The sequence below is a fragment of the Pyxicephalus adspersus genome, chromosome 11, assembly GCF_032062135.1.
Source record: "Pyxicephalus adspersus chromosome 11, UCB_Pads_2.0, whole genome shotgun sequence".
NCBI lineage: Eukaryota > Metazoa > Chordata > Amphibia > Anura > Pyxicephalidae > Pyxicephalus > Pyxicephalus adspersus.
Genome location: NC_092868.1, coordinates 49,916,669 through 49,940,621, shown reverse-complemented (window position 1 = coordinate 49,940,621; position 23,953 = coordinate 49,916,669). Strand labels below are relative to the sequence as shown.

General features: G+C 40.1%; 1 protein-coding gene across 5 annotated transcripts in view; it reads left to right on the top strand.

The window, feature by feature from the left end:
* The window catches only part of PLEKHG5 (pleckstrin homology and RhoGEF domain containing G5), a 205,894-nt gene that overhangs the window by 135,920 nt on the left and 46,021 nt on the right, over positions 1-23,953 (top strand). For 4 of the 5 annotated variants that reach the window (XM_072425728.1, XM_072425726.1, XM_072425727.1 and 1 more), the window contains 3 exons: positions 4,425-4,516; positions 7,323-7,459; positions 15,647-15,810. In XM_072425728.1, the coding sequence (XP_072281829.1) occupies positions 4,425-4,516; positions 7,323-7,459; positions 15,647-15,810 (393 nt within the window). Of the gene's footprint in view, positions 1-4,424; positions 4,517-7,322; positions 7,460-8,997; positions 9,139-15,646; positions 15,811-23,953 lie in introns of those variants that run through there. The other variant, XM_072425733.1, reaches the window with a different exon arrangement.

The window sequence follows — 23,953 nt, the reverse complement described above, 5'->3', positions numbered from 1 at the left end:
CAATAGCCCCACCCACTGCAGTTCTAGGGGCGGGTACAAGACCGGTACAAGGAAAAATAAGCAACGACTGGTCTGTATTACAGGAATTTGCTGCACAAATCATGCCAAATACTGTGAACTGAAAACAGGCAGCAGAGGCAAAGTGTGCAGCAAGTTATCAGATAGCATTTTTCCAGGATATCTCAATAGACTAAAGGCTATGTCCTCGTTATTTTATAGAGGACAGGATAGTTGTTCTGTAGTCCTAGAACACGTCTTGTCTTATATCCCCAGAGCACCATGGGTTATCCAAAGAGATATCATAGCACAAGAACCATAGAACAAGAGACCTTAGCAGGAATTGTTTAGAAGGAAAAGGGAGCACTTAGTGTACATAGTTAAGCTAACACTGGTGACACTGGTCACTGATCTGATTTAATAATGTACATTTAACTATATATATTCCAGCATGGGCTACCGAGCTGTGTAAACAGGTTTTTTACAACAAAGTAGCAAAAATAAAAAAAAAACATGAAAAAAAGCCTAAAGCTCCACCTGCTGGCTAAAAGAGACATTATCACACATTAGCATGTGCTGTTTAATATGTAAGGGACTATGAATGATATATATAAATATATGTATATATGTTTTTTAAAATATTCACAAAATCATTGGATTAAAATTTAACAATAATATCTACAAGCAACTAAAGCAATGTCTTGCAAATTGTTTTTGTGAAGTCAGGCAGCCTGCCAGTTGCAAGCCAAAGAGGAAAAGGAAAGAAGAAGACGGAAGACGGGGATTACCCAGGGGATAGGAAGTTGAAGTGGAAATGGGGAATTATTATTACTATGGCAATATATTCACCAAACACCAACAGTACAAAGCTGCTGCTTGTCAGTTAAAGAGAACCGGTCACAGGTCAGATTATGAGGGATTTGAGCACTTTAGTCTTATATGTAATATAACTAGACAGGCTTACTTGAAAAGGATTCGTATTTGCTGCCTCTTGTATCACTTATTTAGTATGTCAGTGGATAATTTAGGAGCTAAGACCTAGATCTAGGAGGACCCTGCATATTGCTGTCCTTCTGGTTCTAAGATTTACCTCGCTCTGCCATACAACACAGCCCTAGCTGGGAGAAAATCTGATTTTCCTCATGTTCTATCCTGCTATTCCATGCACTGAGGCACAACTGATTGGCTACTTGTTCCGCTTCTCCCTTCCCTTGTATGAGCTCTGCTGTATAGGTTCTGCAGGAGGCAGGTTCTACCCTAGGTCAGTTTTAGAAATACATTCAATAATGTACTAATAATTCCAAAGCTGCCCTTTACCTAAACATCTGATACATTGTAAATTAAATGATTTACTTTTAATGAGCATAGCTGATACCTGGATGTGGAGAAGGGGGGGGGCTCTGCTGGTGTAATAAATGACAATAGTTATCAATCCTCTTCTTTATTTCAGGAGCTTGTTTCTTTATTTTTATAAAACAAAGCAGGGAGCTCCAGGTACATTAACATATCTGGACGGTGTCCGCACCTCCCTTAAATCCTGGAAGATGAGTGGACACTTGGAGGGGAGGAGAAGGCTGGACAATTGTCAGAAATAACTTATTGTCCGGGGATATTTGGAGTGAAGTACCAATTCTGACAGAGCCATAGGGAGCCGATAAACATGATTATTCCGAAAACAGTGCAAGGAATAAAATGCTTCCAATGGGAAGCCAGCTGACCAGGGAAAATATTTTGATTGGTTGTTGTGGTCATGATTCATAATGAGGACCCAACACGTATTTAGCCTATCCATTGTTGGCTCCCATTGGATGGCTGCACATTGTGCTGGGGAGAAACAATGATAAGAGCTCCATTACAACATACATATGGGAGTCTTGATGTCTGCTCTTGGATAATGCATTTATTTCATACAATTTAGGAACCTCACAGGTCCATTGTAGGTGGAATAGTGTAGTCTGACCATTGCTTCCTCCATAGATACAATGGAGGAATGAGAGCATGAGGATAAAATTCAAAGGATTACCGGGTAAAAGCAAATGAAAAAAAGGCTTAAAAAAGAAAACAAATGCAACCACCACATTTAAGGACTAGTATGCCTTTCTTTACCTTTTTAACACAGGGAAACCCTTGAAATAACATTCAGGTCTTCAGGGAACTATAATTTCCAATACCCCTATATTTACTCCTCTATATCCTATATTTCTATAATTAATATATCCACAATCAGTGGTAAGAGTGCCTTTAAGGCTGCATACACACGTGCAATAATTGCTGTTGGAAAGGCTCTTTCACAATCCTTTCCAACGACTAACGACTGCACGGTGCATGAATGAGTGATGTACATACAGCAGCATTCTGCTCTATGGAGAGGGGAGAACAACGGAGCGGCACCCTGCTGCACGCTCTCTTCTTCATTAGGATCGTTAGTCGTCCATCTATGAATCCGCCAGGATGAACATTCGGACGATGGAAGACGGGTGCTGTACACACGCCAGATTCTCGTCTGATATCGGCCCTGAGCCGATTATCGGGCGAGAACCATTGGACGTGTGTACGTAGCCTTACCTTGCTCGCCATTGGGAAGAATGTCACCCTTACAGATAGCCAAAAAGATCATTGGTGTCACTTAAACTGACCTGAGAGGCTTAAGTTGCTCATTGCTCAAAGGGCCCCCTAGTAACCTCCGGAGGAATCATAAGGTTTCAAGAAACCTTGGATGAGCAATATTCTGCATTATATATATACAAAGGCATAAAGATTGCAGCTCCTCCGGGGCAGTGACTGCTCCGATTTGTGTTTAATGTTTTCTTTGCACATATATCCCCTGTACATCTGACCAGCCTGTTGTCCTGTTTGGTATGTATGGCATGTCAGGACATAGCATTGTTTCTGAGATCAAAGTTGCCTCTTTCAGTCTCTTTAAGCATTTGAAGGCGCTCTTCCCAAAATACCATTAGCCAGAAAAAGAACTAGTTGTGGATGAAGGTCTGCAATATAATAGGATTTTTTAAATAAAAGCACAACAATGGTCTGTCTGCCCTATGACATCATGATTGGATGCTAAATTTATCCATCTGTTCTGTGTTGTCTATCCTCCCAGTCTTTTTTTTGTGTCTATTGTAAACTTTTTATTATTTGCAGTCCTTGTTGACAAGTCATAAAAAAAACATTGGGTGTTAAATATCATGATTGCAGACAATATAAATAAGATTTTTTTAAATAAAGATGAACTCACCCCAATATTCCATAACATACATATAAGGTAGCAGTTTTATCTGCTAAGGATATATAGATATACACAGCCCTGCCCAATAGCAGTCAGCCAAATTAATTGATTGTTCTATATTGAAGTTATTCGAATCAGTTACATATGGGAAGAGTTTCACCTCTGATCCAATTTAATGATCCAACTAAAATCCACAGCCAACTGATCATAAAAGGAACATTTTTGGAAATTCTATTTGTGGTAGATCGATCAGAATTCCAATTACTTTCTAGAGTTGAAAACAGTTGAAACAAGAGAATGTTATACTCATGTATGCAATGTGTTGTGACCTCCATCTGATCAAAAAGGTAAAGCTGAGGGCAAATTTGGCAACAGGTCTGTTAGTGTGGTCTAGGTTTTCTCCTGAGCCTTCGATTGGACCAACCTTTCACAACCTTGAGGGAAATTTTGAAATAATTTTCAAGTCTTCATGGAACCCCTTCTATAATTACTATATCAACAGCTCACAATATATAATTATGGTGGTCAGTGGGAAGAATTCTTCTTACATTGATGGCCATTGGGAAGAATATCACCCTTACTGATAGCCACAAAGATTATTGGTGTCAGTTAATCTGATTTAGGAGGTACAAATTGCTCTAGGAACCCCTAGAAACCTCTGGAGGAAGCCTGGTTTATAAACACTGGATTGGACGGCGAGGGAGCAGTAATATACTGATATGGTAGTCTCTCCATTCTCTCCTTCTGCAGGTCATCTGACTCATAGTGGTCCCCTTCTATCCCCTCAGGAGCTGCTTTACAGGATAATATTACAAAAACATGAATTAAGAGATTGAAAGGTTTCAGTAGTGCAATTGGAGCAGAATAGTGTGAGCAGGGACGTTGATTGTGTTCGTAGTAAATAATAACTGTCCCAGCAGGTATGTCTTTCCCCAGCTGCCCACCCCTTTTAGGTTTATTGTAGAGTGCCATAATATAGCGATCCATAATGGATAGCCAGTTGGGTAAATACCACCAGTTGTCCTATTGTAGCTTTACATTTTTACATTTTTTCTTTATGTAACAAAGATCCTTGGGCTTTGCAATGTTGTGGTTGAGAAACCTTTTTTACAATTTATTGTGGGATTGTGGGTCGTATTGTACCATGATATCTATTATTAGCATTTTAGAATGTAATAACTTTTATATTTTATCTCTACAGGATCCAAGTAAAGAATGTTTCACATTAAAGTTTGACCTGAACGTCGACATAGAGACTGAGATTGTCCCAGCAATGAAGAAGAAATCTCTGGGGTATGCATTTTATTTTTATAACCAGTGTATAAGACATCCCTGGAGTGATTTGTTGAGAAAGCCTTAGGCTATGTACACACGTGCAATGGTTCTCGTCTGATAGTGGGTTCAGGGCTGATTTCGGACAAGAATCAGGCGTGTGTTCAGTCTGTTGTCCAAATGACCATCCTAGTAAATCCATGGACAACAAATGATCATATTGCAAGTGAAGGCAAAATAGCGCAGTGGGAGGTCGCTCCGTCGCTCTCCCTCCCTCCCCTCTCCATAGAGCAGAACAGTGCTGTATGTACAGCACTCATTCATGTATCAAGCAATCGATTGTCGTTGGAAAGTATGGTGGAAGATCCTTTCCAACGACAAATATTTCACATGTGTGCGTAGCCTAAGCATTACTCTTGTACAGGCTGTGGAGTCGATGACCTTGGCACCCACCATCGTCTGCAGGTGCCTATTATGCAGGGGATAGACTTTCAGCAGAATGACTCTAGAATGGGGTTAAATGAGATATTTATGTTTAAACATCTCATTTTATCATTAGACCCTCACCAAAACACAGAACAATACAAACACAATGTTCAAGATATAGCCATTGGAAGGTGAGAACAAAACCATGTGTGACAGACCAGACAGCTAGTAGTGGTAGCTTTCAAACATCAGCTTTTTACCACTGGTGAGCACTTGATATAATTTTTAGTTTTTAGGGATTGCCTACAAAAAAATGAATATTTGACGGTCATTGGGAAAAAATAGAGAATTCAAAAGGATTGTTAGTGTTGTGCAGTGGGTTCTAACAAGTGTTGTTGGCTTCAGAATTAAGCAAGCATCATGAAATGGGAACTGAAAGTTCGGGGAACCCCTGGAAACCTCTGGTGGACCTTGAGGTTCCATGGAACCTGGTTAAGAATGGCTGCATTATATGGACAAAGGTTTGTGCCCATCTGATAATCACACCTTTAAATGTTTTTAGACATCCAATTCCAAACCCATGGGCATTAATATGGAGAGGCGTCCCTTTTCGGCTGTATCAGCCTTTACTACTCTGAGAAGGAACTCCATAGGAGTGTGGAGCATACTTGTGGGAATTTGTCCCAATGTAGCCAAAATTGCTTTTGTGAGGTCAGGTCCTGATTCTGAAGGAGAAGAGCTGGCTCTCAATCTGCAGTCAAATTAATTTAATTTTTGGTTGGGTTGAGGTTAAATATTAGTACAGGCCACTTCATACCAAACCAGTAAAACATGGAGCTGGCTTTCTCACAGGTGCTCAGTCATACTAGAAGAGTCAGTGGCTTTCCCCCAAATGTTACCAAAAGGTTGGTCACACACAATTGTTCATATTATCTTTTAATGCTGCCACCTTAACAACTGAATGCAAACGAAAGGGGTGCCTACAAACTTTTAGTTTGTAACTGTTTTTAGGCATTTTAAGATCCCAGAAAAGCACACACAATAAATATACAAACTCCAGCTCCTGGCTTCAGTAAGTCAGTCCAAAGCTTAGCCATAAAAAGTGCTAATTTATAATTTCCATACCAGACCTTCTACAGATACTGACATCTTATTGGCTTCTACTACAGTAACCTTTACAATATTAATCACACATTTTTTTAATAAAGTCCTAATATGTTTTACAGTTAAAATACCACATTTAATTGTTTTTGTCACTGTAGACATTTCAGATTGTTCAGGTATCAAACCAATATACTAATGAAAACAGAACATAAATTAACAAAACCCTATGCAGACTCCTAAAAATAGGAATTCCAGATATTTCAGTGGAGGATTCCAGCATTGTTTGATACCCTGGACAGAATCGACCCTTATCGGTTTTTCATTTGATGTCTCATGTTCAGACGGTTATCAAAGAGCTTTGAGAACAAAAAGGTCATTCTGTAGATTAAAGATTGTCACATTGATGATGCTCTTTATCAGGATAGAAACCTGCTCATTAACATTGGACGCGGCTCATTTATACAGTATGGCTCCTTATTGAGCCGCCACGCTGACCTTTAAATCAGGAATGCAAATGAAAGGTCACAAAGATACTTTCTATTAGAGTTTGGAAAGGTGAGCTGGTAGCAAAGATAACTCAATTTCAACCACCATGTTTCCAAACATACTGTACATCTTATATGGAATTCTGTTTGGAATTCATCCGCATTTGTGCCCTAACCTCTTGGATGATAAGGTAAAGTGAACCTGTTACGATCGAGCTGCCATTGCTGGACTTCTTCTAAAAATCTCTTGATGACTGGTTGCGTCTGATACTTTATTTCCTTACCCTTATACTTGTTGGGGATCATCCACTTAGACAACACTGAACCTATGGCAGCCAGGAACTTTCATTCCTAAAAAGAGAAGTCACCAATGGCTGTCTCCATTATTCTTTTTATGGCAGATTCGCTTTTTATCTAAACATTCCTTTACTTTAGAAGTTATTGCTCTTGCTATAGGCTGCAGAAGTAGAGAGTGGGGCTAAGATCTATCTCATGTCAAGCTTTTAATCATTGGGGGGATTCACGGTAAGGAATTTTTATGTTCCCGTATCTAGCTGAATTATAGTGATCGCAGTGATTTGCTTTGCAAGGAATACTTAATGACGGGTCAAGAAATCTAAATGTTTTTGTTCTTGCACACTCCTGATGTCAGCAGAGCTTCATTTCATTTAGTAAACTAAGTGAATATTTCTTGCAAGGGAATGTTTAACTTTGCTATGTAAATGTCCTATGTTTCTTTAGTAAATCAGTGCAATTGAGTGTTCATTCTGTTCAATTAACACATCTGACACTTCTCTCTGTTTTTTTTTCAGAGAAGTTTTGATACCAGCATTCGAGAGGAAAGGAATTGAGCTCAGTAAAGTGGATATATTTCTCGACCAGTCCAACACGCCTCTGTCTCTGAATTTTGAAGCATATCGCTTTGGAGGGCACTATTTAAAAGTGAAAGGTAACGCTGCACAAATACTAAAACCTGACAGTCGAATGGGCTAAGTGGCTTTGTTCAACTGGAAAACCAAACTATGATACTTGTTTATATCTCTATCTGAACTTGCTTAGTTTTCACAACATTTTCACAAACTGTGGCTTTACTTCTGCTCCACTGAAAATGATATTGGAAAGCATTGTTTTCTGTTGCTAGTTCGTCACATGCTACTATCACCTAATACTGCTGAGGTTTCTAGACATTGCATAGATTGCACACACAAAAGTACACATCCAAACCAAATTGTGGAATTAGGACTTTGATGTGATGTGATTTATGACCTTGCTCTATTTTTGCCTTCTTCAATTCAGCTAACCTATCACTGCTGCAGTGGGCTAATCGCTGAATGCTCTCGCCCACCTCTCACCTCTGAGTGCTAGCAGTATTCTGCTTTTGTATTATTAATGGTCAAGCCATTGTAACCAAAAGGGTAGGTAGCTCCACTACAAACCACAATGTGTTTAAACAGGTTTGTACCACCCCTGAGGAGCCTTCTGCTCTCATCCTGAATCTACTACACATTGGGCACACTGGCTAGGTTTCCTAAATACCATTAAAACACAATACATTCCTTGCTTGTGGAAATACTGGAAAATCTTTCTTGTTGGTAACGAAACAGTAATAGAGTGAATGGTTTTTGGTATGGCAAGTAGGGGAATCGTGGTGAACTGGTGAATGTTTCCTCCTTTCCCTTCTTTCTTGACCCCATGGACCCTTTTAGACTTCTGGTAAACCACTTGTTCAACCACACTCCCAACCTCTTTTATTCAACTGTATGGGGGTAGTTGGTAACCACACAGGTACATTATATATAATTTTTTCTCTTTTTCTTTGCTTTTTATAGCTAATGATATGGACAGCCATATTTGTTCATGCCATTTGCCATGCTGCTTCTTTCTTAAAGGGAACCAGTCATTAGAGAAACAAAATAGCAGCCATTACTGACCTCACCTACAGAGAATTCTAGTTGACTGGCTGTCATGCTGTCCATCTGGCATTCAAGCTTTGAGCCATTGACCCAGAACCAGTAGACAGATGAGAACATTTGACTTTCCTGGCATACTTTTGCAGGCCAGGTTTCAGACAGCTTTAAAACCAGAGAATCAACATGCCAGGCCCACACCTAGCATTGTCAGAAGGAAGCCAGCAACAGCAGCTGCTCTGTTTGTAGTAGAACAGGTTCACTTGAGCAATGCTGTACAGTGACTGTTTCACCGCTCCTTCCTCTCCCTTCATGTCTGTACACATTTTAAATGCACCCTTACTGAAAGTTACTATAATAGTTTCCTAAGTATTGTCTACAGAGCTTAACAATTTGCATTTCCTGAAACCTGTCAGAGTTTTCCGTGGTGCCTTTACCTGAGGGCAGTGACTAAAATTGGGCTGCACAAATTCCCCGCAGGCATGTTTGCTTTCATTTTACAATCTACATGACAAGTTATAGGGAAAAGTATTTCAGGCGCTTGGTAAAGATGATTCTTTTTGTTAATAAATTGTAGTTGGGAAACTCCAGTAAGAAGGATGCAGGTTCAGGAAGAGGCAGGCAGGATGTGGCTGTATTGTAGATACAGACACACAGAGTTGCTGGACTACAGAGACTGTATTGAGCATTGGGAGCACCGCCGACCAACTGCTACTGCAAGGTAAATTTTATTTTCTTAATGATCCTTAGGTGGAAGCTTATCATTCAGACACTGTAAAACCCTTCATGAGCTATTCTGCACCCAATATTCAGCATAACTTTCTGTTTTATGAGATTTGCCCCTCCTACATGGAGTTGAGCATCCATTAAAAAAATCAATTTCATCAAACTAATTACACACTTAATATACCGGTGCAGTAATGTGTAAAGCGAGTGAATGGGAATCAGGTTTCTTCCCGTTACCTGATGGTCACTTATTGCTCCCAATTATATCTTTATCTGTTCTTTTCAAAACACATCAACGTTGCCCTGGTTTTTGCCTCTGGGCTATTAATTAAACAATACTAACCTTCCCCCAGGACACAATTGGTAGTTGGCGCATAAAGACCCAATTTATAGGTTTCAAGATTTAGGTTAAAAAGAGAGGTTTTGTTGCATTCAAATCCATGTGATATCAGTAAGTACCGTTACTATCTGATCCAAAAGTGCTATATATGGAGGAGAGGGAGAGAAAAGAAAAGAGAATGGAAAGAGGTAACTCTATTGTACTCAAAGCTACAGCAACACACCAAAAATCTTGACCCACTCACGTCACCACCATTGTTTGTCTGTGACAAATCTGCACCAAATTCATTGCATTTTGGGGCACTTATTGGGCTTTCATCCTCCAATAGCTAACAGTGCTTTAGTATTTACGATTACAGGTGCTCTGTATGCCAAGAAATCATGCATTATAGTGCCATTGGCATGCTTGGGATTATTGTGCAGTCATGTGAATTTATTAAACCATAAAACTGATGTATATGTGTAAATCTGATGGTATGGAAACTGTCTTTTACCTAATGTAGGTCAGATTCTAAAAGCTGACAGGTGTTTTTTGATTGGCTGCTGATGGCAGAGGACCCTCTAGTGCAAGTTTTTTAGTAATCATTACCCCCCTCCTTAGTGTGTGGTGCTTCCCCTACCCCTTAGGCTGTGTACACACGTGCAATAATTGTCATTGGAAACGAACGATCCACGAAAGTTTGTTCAATAATTGTTAACAAAAAAAGTACACAACAACTGGTCAACAATGCCAACGAATGAGGAATCTCGCTGAAAACGAACGACAGCTCGGGCGGATCTAATTGGGCAACGATCGTTCGTAATCTATTGTGTGTACGGTCCTTCAGTGATCGTGGATTGTCCTGGGATACACTTTCTCCTGTACATGTCACTTCCTGCATCAACTGAACGATCGTTCCTAGTGTGTACATTATTAATAAATTATATTTGAATGAGCATATCGTTACAGCATGTACAGAATTGTGCAGAATGCGATCGTTCAAAATATTCGGGAATAATCGTGGATCGTTCGTTTTCAAACGATAATTATTGTAGGTGTGTACCTAGCCTTAGATTGTAAGCTTTTCTGGGCAGGGTCCTCCCTTCCTCCTGTATACACTGTCTGTATCTTTTTGTCATTTACAATCCCTATTTAATACTGCATAATATATATAATACTGTTTAATAATAATAACAATAATCATTATCATCTCACTGCAGCAGCACATATATACACAGATATACACAGGGTTGAATATATGATCAATATATTAAAGGTTGTTTGCCTTCCTCTGGATCAACTATGTCTTAAGGTTTTTACCTGGGATATGCCGGTTTCTAGTATGTTTATTTCCTTAGTGGTTGAGTTTTTTTCTACCTAAATATGCAGCTACATTGATAATTAATAGACAGCCAAGGGAGTTCCCTTGTGTGTATAATCTTTCAATATCAATCTTTTCTGATTTGCTTATGTTATAACAGTCAAACATTGCATTGTACATGCTGGGAAAAATGATTGCAGATATGAAATATTGATAGAAAGAAAGTTTATAAGATGCCTATGAAAAAATCTAATGATTTACTAGTGTTATCTCCTTTGCGATCGTAAAAAGAGTACAAGGAAATTACAATTGTAAAAAAAAATCTATTGAATCCAGCAGGAACGTTTGTAATATAATAGAAAGCAATATTTTTCTCCGGCAAGTTTGATCACGGTTGTTTCGACCAACCATTAGTCAGTTGGAATTGGTGATGTATTTCATTATTTTTCCATGTTGCCCAACATGACTTAAGCCGCATACAGACGTGCAATATTAGTCGTTGGAAAGGATCTTTCAAGATCTTTTCCAACAACTAACACTGCACGGTGCATGAAGGAGTGCTGTACATACAGCACCGTTCTGCTGTATGGAGAGGGGAGGGGGAGAGCGACGGAGCGGCACCCTTCTGTGCACTCTCTCTCTTCCCTTGAATTAGGATCGTTAGTCGTCCATCGTCTGTGGATCCGCCAGGTCGGTCATTTGGACGGTGAACGACTGGCGCAGTACACACACCAGATTCTCGCTCGATATCGGCCCTGAGCGGATTATGAGGCGAGAACCATTCGACGTGTGGTTACGTAGCTTTAGTGGGCTGTTTACATCATGCACAGGTTGGCATGGTATGTAATTAGTCAAAGCCACAGAAAAAAGTACTGCAGGCCCGAACCCTTGTGTCCATTTGGAGCTTTAGGTGCGTCAGGTAGATACAATGAGCCTGATTTATTAAAGCTCTCCAAGGCTGGAGAGGACACACTTTTTTAGGTGAAGCTGGGTGATCTAGCAAACCTAAAATGGATTTGTTCAAAGTTATTTGCTATTTGCTAGCTAATGTTTTGAATCATGGACCAGATCCATTCCAGGTTTCCTGGATCACCAAGCTTCACTGATGAAAGTGTATCCTTTCCAGCCTCAGAAAGCTTTTATAAATCAGGCCACTAAACAGGCTAGATTATTGTGAACGCCAGACAATTACATGGTGAGCTTATTGTATTATTAGACATTAATATGAAGTTGGCTCCCTTTGTGTGTATAACACCATTCACTCTTTTGGGAAAGCTTTCTTCAAGATTTTGGAGCATAGTGGGAATTTGTGCCCATTCCATCAAAGTAACATTTGTAAGGTCAGGTACTGATGGTGAATAAAGATACCCAGCTAACAATTGCATTCTATCCCATTCGAGAAGTGTTCAATAGGACTGGGATCAAATTTTGCACAGACGTGTTGACTTCCCCAACACCAAACTCATCAAACGGTATATTAATCCATCTGGCTTTCCATATACGGGGTTCAGACATGTAGATACCAAAAGGGGCCTTCACCAAACTGTTACCACAAAGTTGGGACTGCGCAGTTTTCCTAAATGTTTTTGTTTATTGTAGCATTACAGTACCTTTTATTGTATTATTTTGAAGAGGGTCCACAAACATTTATTCATATTGTGTATAGGACAGGGATACCTTAACATGTATATAAAGATTTGAAGACTTGGTTTTGTGAGGAGTGCAGGAGTAGCTGACAGGAAAAAGGAAACTGTGGATGGAATCGGAGGTTCATAAAGTGCATTGTTCACTGTTGCTGTGAGAGAAGTAATTCTTGGATAAAAATACAGGCCCCCCCTTTTCCCAGACCTATTGTTAAAGCTAACGATCTTAGGCCATGGTAGCATTTCTTTGAAGCCTCCTTGAGCTGCACTGGCAGTTTTCTATTGTCTTAAAAAAGTTTCCTGCACAAAATCACGAGAAGACTTCACTTCACGTATGATGGAGTCAGTCCGTCCAAAATATATTCAAATTACAAAAAAGTCCTAATGCACTCTTTTGGGTTAATTTTGTATTTGGTTTTGAATTTTAAGAACCCAATAGAGGAGACGCTTAAGCCACTAGGTGATTTAGCTCACCAATGTTTCTTCATAACGGGAACACTCTCTGTTCAGGAAACTGATTATATTTAAATAGGTCACATAACAAAACCCTTAGGAATGTCAGAAAAACAAGAACTAGGATATCATTCTCCTCTAATGCCTACCATACATGTTGTGATTTTACACAACAAAAAATCCTTTTAAAATAAATTAATGAATGACCCAACACACATTTAATGCACCAGCAGACCAAAAATATCTGCACTCTTATACAAAGTGATAGGATGTTCCTGCTGGATTCACTGGGATGTTAATTAGATTGCAATCTACTGGTGCCAGCATCCTAAAGGTAATCAGATTTTTGTAATGGATCCTTTGTGTTGCATTGTGCAACCTTTGTTCTTATTTGCAAGCTTATTCTTACCATATGAGTTGCAGTTTGTAATTGATTTTATGCGTATCTCTAGACACAATTTTGTATTAAAAGCTGACATTAGATTGATGGATGGGGTTGGGTGATCGTGCTAGATTTCCACTCGAGACGAGTACGACAGTCAAAGTTTTAGTTTTGTGGGAGGTTAAGATTGTTTGTCAAGTTTATATTGTTATGCATCCTCTCCTTGTCTTGACTATTGTCACAGAGATAGAAAGTCAGAGATGATGTATCGCCAATACAAATGGTCAGGCTTGTCTCAAGCAAGAGTTTGCAATACAGTGGTTGCCCAACGTTCTTCATGGATTTGTCCTGACAAATCCATGAGCGGCCAACAGTGAATGACAGGGATACCAGTGAAGTGAAGTGAGTGCCACTCGCTCATTGTTCCTTTCTCGTCTCCATATTACAGAACGGAGCTGTATTTACAGTGCTCATTAATTCATCTGTGAAAATTTGCATGTTGCTGAAAAGGACCATTAAAGACTGTTTCCTGCGACAGAATTTGAGTGTGTGTATGCTGCCTAAAATCCAAAATGCTAGACATGTCACCAGTCTCCATAGCCAATTTTTGAAAAGCTGTGAGGGAAAATCCTCTAATGGGGGACATCTGTTCTGAGACAAATGAACTTCAGCATTAAAAAAAATTTTTTTGTAGTGAGGTCACCCAAGAACTGCAGGGGTTCAAGCAAAACGAAACCTAAAAGGATACTCACCTGCCCAAGTTCTGTTGCGAGCACCGCCATCTTATCCCTTTTCTTCCACATCCTGATCTTTGGCCTTCTAGATTGGCCAGACCAAGATGACTTAATTCCCATGCTGGTGCACAGGATTTCATTTAGGTCCTGCACCTGCAAGGGAAGCTGGTATTGCCGAGTATCTCTAACAAATGCTGAGCTGCACATGCAAATTTTGACAGATCAGGCAGGCAAAATACTTTGCATGTCCCTTTCTGCTTTAATGACCTGCCTGATCTCACATTTTTGAAGTGGAACTAAATGCTCATTTAGGCCTAGGGAAACATAAGAAGGACTATTACCCTTAGGGTTTACTTTACCTCTCACCTGGTGGCTGACACGTCTCTCCTCCTTCCAATGGGTTCTTGGCATTATCCCTTACTGGTAGGGAATGACATTAGTACCCATGTACTCATTATGAGCACCTTATTGATGCGCAGGAATAAGGTAAGTAAATGCTTTTTACATCCCCAAAATCTAAATGGGATTTGCACCCTTTCTGTGCATCATTAGGTTGGGAATTCCATTTGCTTTGGAGAGATTTCCTTTCATTTTCATAAAATGTCTGTGGGACGGGAGGGAGAAAAAAACGTCTATTTCTAAAATAAAACAAAAAAAGTTCTGTCCAGACACTTTAAATAACAACAATTGCAAAACAGTGATATCTTATCTATCGAATTATCAACTTTCTCAACACAGATACAGATAGCCCTTGCGGCTGATCAGTCCTTAATATCAGTCAATAAATCAGTTGAGACGGGTATTTCTTTGTATAATTGGCAGGCCAATTTCATAAGATTTGAATTGCAGATTGAATGTTGTGTAATTCATAAGCAGGTGTCCGTGACATAACTGGGCCTCTTCCAGCTCGCAGTATATCTGTTCCCAGTCCGTTTTCTCGGTACGCACATATGGCAGAGAAGGATGAGCAAGCTGTTCAGTTCATTTATGGGTTTTTGTTCTTGCTGTTTTGGTGTACGTCATCGAAGACGGCTTTGTCAGTGAAACAAAATATTAAGAGCATCTCAAGCTTTGTTTCTTTATGGAACAGCAGTTGTTATTTAGTAGAATTAGACTCGCTAAGCAATGCTATAAACATGTTCTATAATTGCTGCCTTTTATTATGTATCTTTAGCCAACATCTGTTCTTGTTTTTGGATAGAGCATGGAATGCTTCAAGTGCTTACCTTGCTAGGTTTTATTTTACTGCCGTCCTCTATGGGCTTGTTCACATTGGCAGTAGTGTTTACAGCACTTTCCAGGCATGCAAAATCAACCTCTCATCAAACATATGGAGGTGGTTCTTCAAAGTATACCAACAGTTATGTCACCTCTGCCTGCCCCCGAATCTAATGAGACAGTGAAGGAGCAGCAAAAACTGATGGCACCATATTTCTTACCCTACAGAATACCTAATAACTCCCCTTTTTTCTTGCAGTCTTGGCTCTGATTAAATTTAAATACAAATTATTTTATGATAAAAAAATCCAGATAATGATACTAGTTGGATTCAGATATGTTTTTAATAAATATAAAACTTTTTTAGTGTCTTGAAAGTTTATTCTGCTGTTTTGTTCTCATAATATACTAATTATTGTTTTTGTACCGGCAGCTAAACCGGGGGATGAGCTGAAGGTGGAGCAGGCTGTGAAGGATTTCAGGTCGTTAAGTTTACCCATAATGAGGAACACTGGGGCAACATCCACCTATATCTTTAACCCTCCAAATGAGAGGCCTGAACAGCCACCATTCAGGAGGGAGAACTCTGACATCTTGGTAAGTCACACTAATATATTATTAAGAGTGTCCAGATTGGTTTGTTGGCAAACGTGGCCAAAAGAGTTGGATGATGGAGTGTTCATTGAGCATCATGATACAATTATTTACTGAATATGGCATTGGCAACAAAGTAATACACTTGTAAATAATTACAACCTTCCCTTTTCCTGAACTACATGGCTAAGATTAGCTAAACTGGTAGAGGGCCTCTTTTTTGTGTAATAAAAACAGCTATTTTGCACACAGCTAATTGGTTACCATGAAGCTAATATCACCTTCAAGTAAAAGATGATTTCCTTTGGTGTGGGGGGCCATTTACACCTGTATGTTGTGTTACTGTAGGTTTGTTATGTTGCACAATAATAAGTGCAGAGCAACACAGAGAAAGTACCACAACATATCTTGGCATAAGTTCCATTAACATCCAGCATAGGTGTGAAGCCTTGGAAAGGAGATACTTCATTTGCAAGGTTTCCTTTATTGATTTTTCTGGTGACAGGGTGCAGGTATGAATTTGAAGTTAGAGTTAAGCTTTACCATTTGCTGGCAGTCACCTGATTTTAGAACCTTAACTTCCTTCAGTCTTGGGCCATTGTACAAGCTTCTGTACAAGCTTCTTCCATTCTGAAATTGGCTACCTTGATACTGCACATTGTGAGGTTCTTATATTGTAGATTAGAAACTGTAGTCGTCTTGTATCCTGGCTGGAGGCATCATATAGTCCTTTGCTCCCCAGTCTGATTGCCCCTGGTCCATTTAAGTCATTCAGTTTCAGAGCTTTCATTTATGGAGGTTCCGAATCACATGTGGGAATTTACCTAGCCTGTCTAGGAACTCCAACTCCAGGCTGATGTCCATTTATCAAGGCATTTTAAAATTTGCAGACTTGCTCCATAGAGATATCCCACTGCTTACAACAGGGTTGATGGCTTTTGAGAGAAGTGCAGGGTGCTTTGATATTTTTAAGAAGCTATATACATGCCTTTGCTGTCCCTTTACACCAGCCATCTGCATTGCAGAGAAAAACAGAGAAACCTAGCAACTGGATGTCAAATAAGGTATGTAATAAAAATTGAAGGTTTCATTTAAAAATATGATGGAGATTATGATGAGGGGGTGGAGGGAGGACCAAAAAAGGCCAAATATGAACAGATTCAACTTCAGCTTTAAAATACAATCACTCTTTTGCAGGTAAATTGCTCAGATTACTTTGATATTTAGACAAAGTTATATATATTTTTTGTTGGAAATGTGATTACTTAGCCACAAAAACCTTATGTTCTCATATAACTTTGTATAATCTATAATTATCATTATCCCCCTGCTTGGTCGCTCCTCTGTGTTAATTGTGCTTTAAATACCGTAAGCAGACCCCGGCTTGGCGTTGGCATATTTTTAGAGGACATGTAAAGCAGGGCTGGCATTTCAATTTGTTTTCTTTTGTAAATAATTATAAGGAAAGCATAACACCTACAATATAGAAGCAGTGGGGAGGATGCATGGGAACATTGGGCTGGAGAAAAGAACACTCTGAGGAGGGGCAACTAGAAGTGACAGATACGCTAAAGGCTTATGCCACCTTAGCAGAGCTCCTGGGGGATGTGATATAGAAAGGTGGTATAATAGCTGTTCTGGGAATCGGTCCCAGGCTTCCTTTGCCTTGCAGCTTTCACAGATTTATTTTTCCTGTTCAGTTTAGCAAGGATAACACCGGTGCTTTGGCAGTCGGTCTCTGATTCTCTCTGTAATGCTTCATGTACAACAGCACACAACAGGTTCTCTTGTGAGCAGATAGCAGATTGGTACACATGAAAGAAAAATTAGGGCAATAGTATATCATATATTAGTTCTGTTACAGTGGAAGAACAACACCTCAACCTCACTCAACCACTTGACCAAGCAGTTGTCAAACACTGTGGGTTGACAGCATAGTATTTGTAGAGGGGTTGCTGAGAATGGCGTGCTTTTCAACCACATGTTTCAAAGGAGCCTGAGGAAGTGTTGATGTGTCCCAATGTAGACATTTCACTTCCTGTCCTAAAGATACAACTGGAAGTTAGTAAGAGAAAATCTATAGGACTATGGAAGAGAGAGAAGAGGAGTGCTGGACTCCTGGCTACACTTCTGTTGTTGACCCTTGAGGGTCCATTGATGTCTCTCAAGGACATTTTAAATGCAGTTCTTAAAGCTGAATTAAACCCACACAAATCACCTATTGGCGTTCCATTGCAGGATGCGCCCATCTTCCTTCTCTTCTTTCTCTTCCGAACAATCTTTGATCATCTTGATTGGCTATGCCTGGATGACTCCCGCACAGGAGCGCTAGTTCATTCATCCCTGGCCAACCAAAGCTGATGCTGTGTATGTGTATCTCATCTTTGTCACCAGAATCCAGAAGTGATCAGGCAGGTAAGACAGATTATTACAGAAGGGACATGGCCTGTCTTTTACTACATTGATGATCTGCCTCATCGAACATTTGTAAAAGTGGAACTTTAGTTCCACTTTAATGAATCGAAAAGGAAGAGTGGAGGGTGAAAAGGGCCCTCCATTGGCATGCCTCTCAAATGTATTTTTCTTGTGTTCAATTTTCAGCCAACTTCTTTTGGAGGTTTGGGATTCCTCAGGGCTGGGGTTCTAGCTAGGCTGAGACCCAGTACTATTAGCCAATAAGGCTCTGATGCAATGTACATGTTCTGATCATAAACATAGGGATGACCTCATCATTCTACTTCTAGCTGGGTTTGTGTTTTTGACCAAGCTCCTCTCTCAAAGTCAAAAAACAGGAGATTGCTGTCAGGCCAGCATGCCCATATCACAAGACTGAACAGAAAATTTGTAAATAACTGCGTGCTTGGTGTACAGTTCTAAAACAATTCACATCATAACTGATAACAAAAATCACACTCATTAGGAAAAAGGAAACGGTGCTGTATGTTTGTTCATTATTGATGTACATAAATCTCTGGTGACCACAAATTCCAAAGACAATTTTTAAAATACTGTCCCTGGAAGTTAGGGGCCATGTAATAAGCAGCTGTTGGAAAGAAAAAGCTATAGCCTCAGTTGATCTATTGGCCAGCCATTTCCCCTCACTGCATTGCCTTATTTCCTGCTGTCTAGCGTTGAATAAACAGTGAGACCCGAACACATTGTGTGAGAGAGTTCCTTCCCCATAGTGTCAATAGGAACATGTTGGAAGCACTCCAGAAAGACAGGAACTGCCCGTCCGTGGCCTTGACATCAGTTCAAAGAGCCTCTCACAACAACATCCAGCCAAGAATTGTGTCAGGTTTCTTGACCCCAAGTGGGTGGCTTTGCTCCTTTTACTTTACATTTCAGCATTATTTGAAAAGCTGACAACTCAAGACGGCCTCAGCCCTGTTTTGGCAAGCTGAACAGGATGTGTAGGCCTTCCCTGATAGAGAATGGAAATATGAATAAAGCGTAGCCGCTGACTATCACCCCATAAGGTGGAACAACAAGCCAGTAAGCACACACACAGCCACTTTGCATGGATGAAAATGAAGAAGGCATTTTGTAGCTATTGTAGCATGTGCTGATAACATGGTGAAGGGGACAATGGGTATTGGGTCACTACTACTGGGCCCATGGCAGGTTGGTGACCCTGATTTTTGAAAGATCTTGTATGGCATGGTTATACGTTAAAAAGGTTTGGTTCCTCACAGTTTTTTTGTGATAGTCGATGGGGTTTGTATTGCTGTGTGTGAAACCACTGTGTAGATTCATACCCTCTATCATTTCTGGTCAGGGAAAGATCCACAAATTTAGAGGTGTTTCAGAACCAGGAAGGGGGGGGGGGGGGATTCCAATGCATACAATATTGCAATGACACTTTGTTAAATTTCCACTTTGGAGCTTGGAGAGATTTCCCATCATCTGGTTCGCTGAAACCTCTTCTTTAAAGTGCTCAATTGCAGGCTCTGATGTTGCTACATACAATACAGGACTAGCAATCCTGCACTGTAAGTGAGGATGCCAAGAACCTACCTACAGCAACTAGAACATTGCCGAAAGCTGAAAAGCAGAGTGTTTTTAAAAATGACTTTTTACTGGTACTATAGGTAAAACAAGCATTTTATCATTCCTTGCAGGGTGGGTGCTGCACTGCAGGGGAAAGAGCATTGCAAGGGCAGTTTTTAATTTTCCTTTGAGTTTCCTTTTGTTCCACTCCATCTCTCATCCATCAGCTGACATCAAGGGCAGCTCCCACTTTAGCTTTATTCCTACACCTCAGTATACACTGCTGAATAAAAGAAATGTTAAATATTATAAATAGGAATTTTTTACAGCTATAATCCAGCTTGTTTTATACACCCAGTGTGATCATTTCATTATTACACATCAGTGCCTGTTCAATCATGGTGCCAGCCTGCTCATTCTTCACCAGCTATGCCGACAGTGTGCTGTCATGTTCAGATTAACCCAAGTAAACAGGCTGGACATTCTTCCCAGCAATGCTTGTGTGTTTTGGCAACACATAATTATTATTCCTGACACATTTCATGCAAGTCAGTTTCACCACTGTGGAGCAGTAAATGACAAGGGGAAAAATATTTCCTTTCCTTGAGGACAAAAGCTTTAAGGACAGTGCCAGACAAGTGAAACAAGTTATTAAACTAATAATGCCATCCATTAAATATGAAAAAAGCACAATTTATTTTTTTTGTCTGTGTTCTATATGATCCACTGCAGCTTTTTCAGAGAGCTCCACACTTAGGAAGGTTTGCCATCTTGCGTCGTGCTGTGTATGCTCCTCTCCCCACTGGTTGTGTCTCCGGTCAGATTCAGAACTCATTGATGATTGGGAAATACATCCTATGCTGCATACACATGTAAAAAAGATCTCTGGTATATATAGAGAGATGGGTGATGGACAAGTGTGTGTCGCTCTGCTGTGCACTCCTTCCTTGACTTGTATAGCAGTCACTCCTGATTGTTGTTCATGGATTTGTCCTGATGAATCCATGAACTACGTCCATGGACCACTGTACAAGTGTCAGATTTGCGCCTGAGATGAGCAAGACCGTTCCTCTCAAGTGATAATCATCTGAGATGTGTTCATAGCCATTAGATCCTTGAGCTCCCAAACATACTTGTGTAGTGCAATGCACAATGCGATGCATTCATTCCCAATGGCCCTTCAAAACAATAACCCAAAGCTTATTTTACATGTGTCTGCAGCCTAGGATGTACACTGCATACAACAGGTGCTCGGTGCAGGGCACCACTATAGTAGGCAATGTACATTAACCAAATGTACCAAAATTAACTGGTGTAAATCCTGCTATATTTAGCTTCCTCCACCGTACAATGGGTGTGCTTGGAAGTACCCCTATTGCATTAAAAGCAGATAGAAAAATGGATAGAAAAAATTTTCAGATCACGGAAGTAGTGTGAAACTTTGCACAACAGCCATGCCTTGATGGATGAGAATGGCTATTTACTTAGCTCTATATCTTCTCCATGACAAGCATAGCATCTGTTCAGACATGTTTCAGCAGCAGTTTCACCTGATCTTATCAATGGGAAGCACATCAGTGCAAGCTTGTACCACTTCACTGCTGACAAAATACTGCTCTGTTGGGCAACTGCAAGACTTTGCACTTTTATATGGGTGTCATTTGGGCCTCACCCAGCTCACAGATAGCACAGACACCCTGCTGCTTATGGCCAGGAGTAATAAAGAGAAAGGAACTGACTATGAATCATGAATAGACAAATAAATCCACAAACAATACCGAGACAAGGACCACAGGCACCCAAGCTTAGGATGTGTGCTTCCCCCCACCTTTTTTACTTTTATAAAAGTGCTTGAATTATGTTTCTGGCACAAAGCATTTTTATTTACTGTGGAGCTACTAATGCAAATGACTGCAAATGCAAAAATGTATCGTGTTATTAATTATGTTTTATTTTTTTTACATATAACAGCAATTCATGAATGAAAGCTACATAAGTACATTTCATTCCTAAATGTATTAATAGAAGAACCCGAGCTGTCATCTCATACTCAGTCCTGCATATTACACGAGAGGAAGGTGGCTTTCCCTGTGTAATCATGGGAAATCAATGACAGCCTGGCACAGCACTCTGTTTTTTAGATATTCAGAGAGGGTAGCTGTCATAGTGACAGCAAAGTGTATAATCTGCAAGACTGAGCTGTCAATTTGCAGCACACAGACTTTTAAAAAAAATTCAATATTCCATATTCTGCTTTCTGCCATTTGGTCATGACATCTGTGATATGGCTTAATATTAATAATAATAATACCATTGTTGTATTATCATTCTATGTGTCAGCAGTAGAACTTTTATTCTTATTTTTTACGTATCTATTTCATCGTAACAAAAAGTAGTATCATTTCCAGGTGCAGGGTTGTTGCCTGTAACCGTTCATTTTTTTCCTGCAGGTGACATATGGAAGCCAGTGAGCAAACGCAACCTTTTAATCTTGCAAGCTGGTGCTCATAGATGAGCCAAGTTGGCAGGTAGTGAGCTTAGTGTATAAATAGACTCCTCTAATCCTCTTTTCACAGAAAATGAAACTACAACAACCTCTTGTACTATAACCTGTCAGTGGCAGCTCCAAGCCTCTCCCATTCTTCAATTAAGAGAGAATTATCATTCCTGATGACTCAGCAGCAGCACAGGATGGTCCAGTATGAACCATGTGGAGTCCTTTCTGTGCCGCCACTGCCTCCTCCGGCTGGATAGGGAACTGTGCAGTGTAATGCAATCATTTAAAACTGATCCCCAGGCATATATAAAAGGTACAAATTATTGCTTTTACATTAATTTGATCTGGTATCAGCTTTTTGTAATCCTCTGTACAGCTCCATTTGAAAGGAGAGTGGGGAATACAACAGAGGACAGTTAGTTGTGTTGCAGTTCTCCCGATAGGAATAAAGAGCAGAGCAACAATCTATCCAGCCTTGAGATTTACAGAGCTCTGCCACACAGCACAGCCCCATCTTGCAGACCAGAAGACCACATCTTGTGTTTCCTTCCCGAACCAGTGATTGGGCAGTGAAAGTAGAAGCGGCATAGTCATAGCTCACCTCGCTTCTACAACGTTCCGGTCCAGTATGGACACCTCCAGTTGTGATATTTCCCGGGGTTTCCTAAAGAACTAAGTGGCTCCTCCTGCTGACCTCCACCTGATTACTGTGTTTCTTTTCAGTCATTTTACAACTCTATCCTAAATATCTGAAATATCCGCAGAGCTCCAAGGATAATGATTCTTGTAGTGAAAACTGTTTTGGATTTATCAGTGACAAGGTAGTGAGTTGGATTAACACTTTAATTTGTGCCATTATGACCCTGTTAGCTAAACCTTCTCTAAAGTCCTGAAAATCCCAGTAAACCCTCTTTATCATCTATTTATTTGACTTGCGCCTATTAGGTTGAAAATAACACAGCCACTGCCTGCTAATTGCTTTGCATAGCTTAAGCTCTATAAGTGTTTAATGTGTTTGTTTCTTAGTAGTCCAAGGACCCCAGAGTCAGGCAGTTTGTTCTAACATTAACGGCAAGGTCTGAATTCCATCAAAACACAAGTGGGGGTCATAGGGTATGTGCAGTAGTTAGCCTGGACGAAGTCTTAATATATTAAATAAATGTGATGTTATTTTGTTTAGAAGAAGTGACCTAATATAGCCATATTTTAAGTTAGTAGCAGACGTTTTATTTTGATAATGCACTGAAATGCATGTGTTACTGCAACACATATTGCATTGTGTATCTGTACATTGCGTTGCCCATCATAATGGCACCCCAAATGCAAATCACCACCCTACTGCAGAGCAACATGCAAAAATGCTATGCTGTGCTTTGGTTTGTTTTCAAAAAGCTGAGCATGCACGCATTATGTGTCAGTGTTTTCCTCAGCCACTTTTAGCCAGGTGCACCACCCGGCACTTTTTAATAACCACCCGGCTGTTTTTGGGTGGTTACTGAGAACTTGAGTCACAATACAGAGAGCACCACCCAGCTTAACAAAAGTTTCTGGGGGGAACACTGTATGTTGTGATGTGTTGGGCAGCCCATTAAATTATAGGCTGCGCTAACACAAGGCAAATGGCAACACTTTGCGATTTCTAAGTTGCAGTGGTCAGTC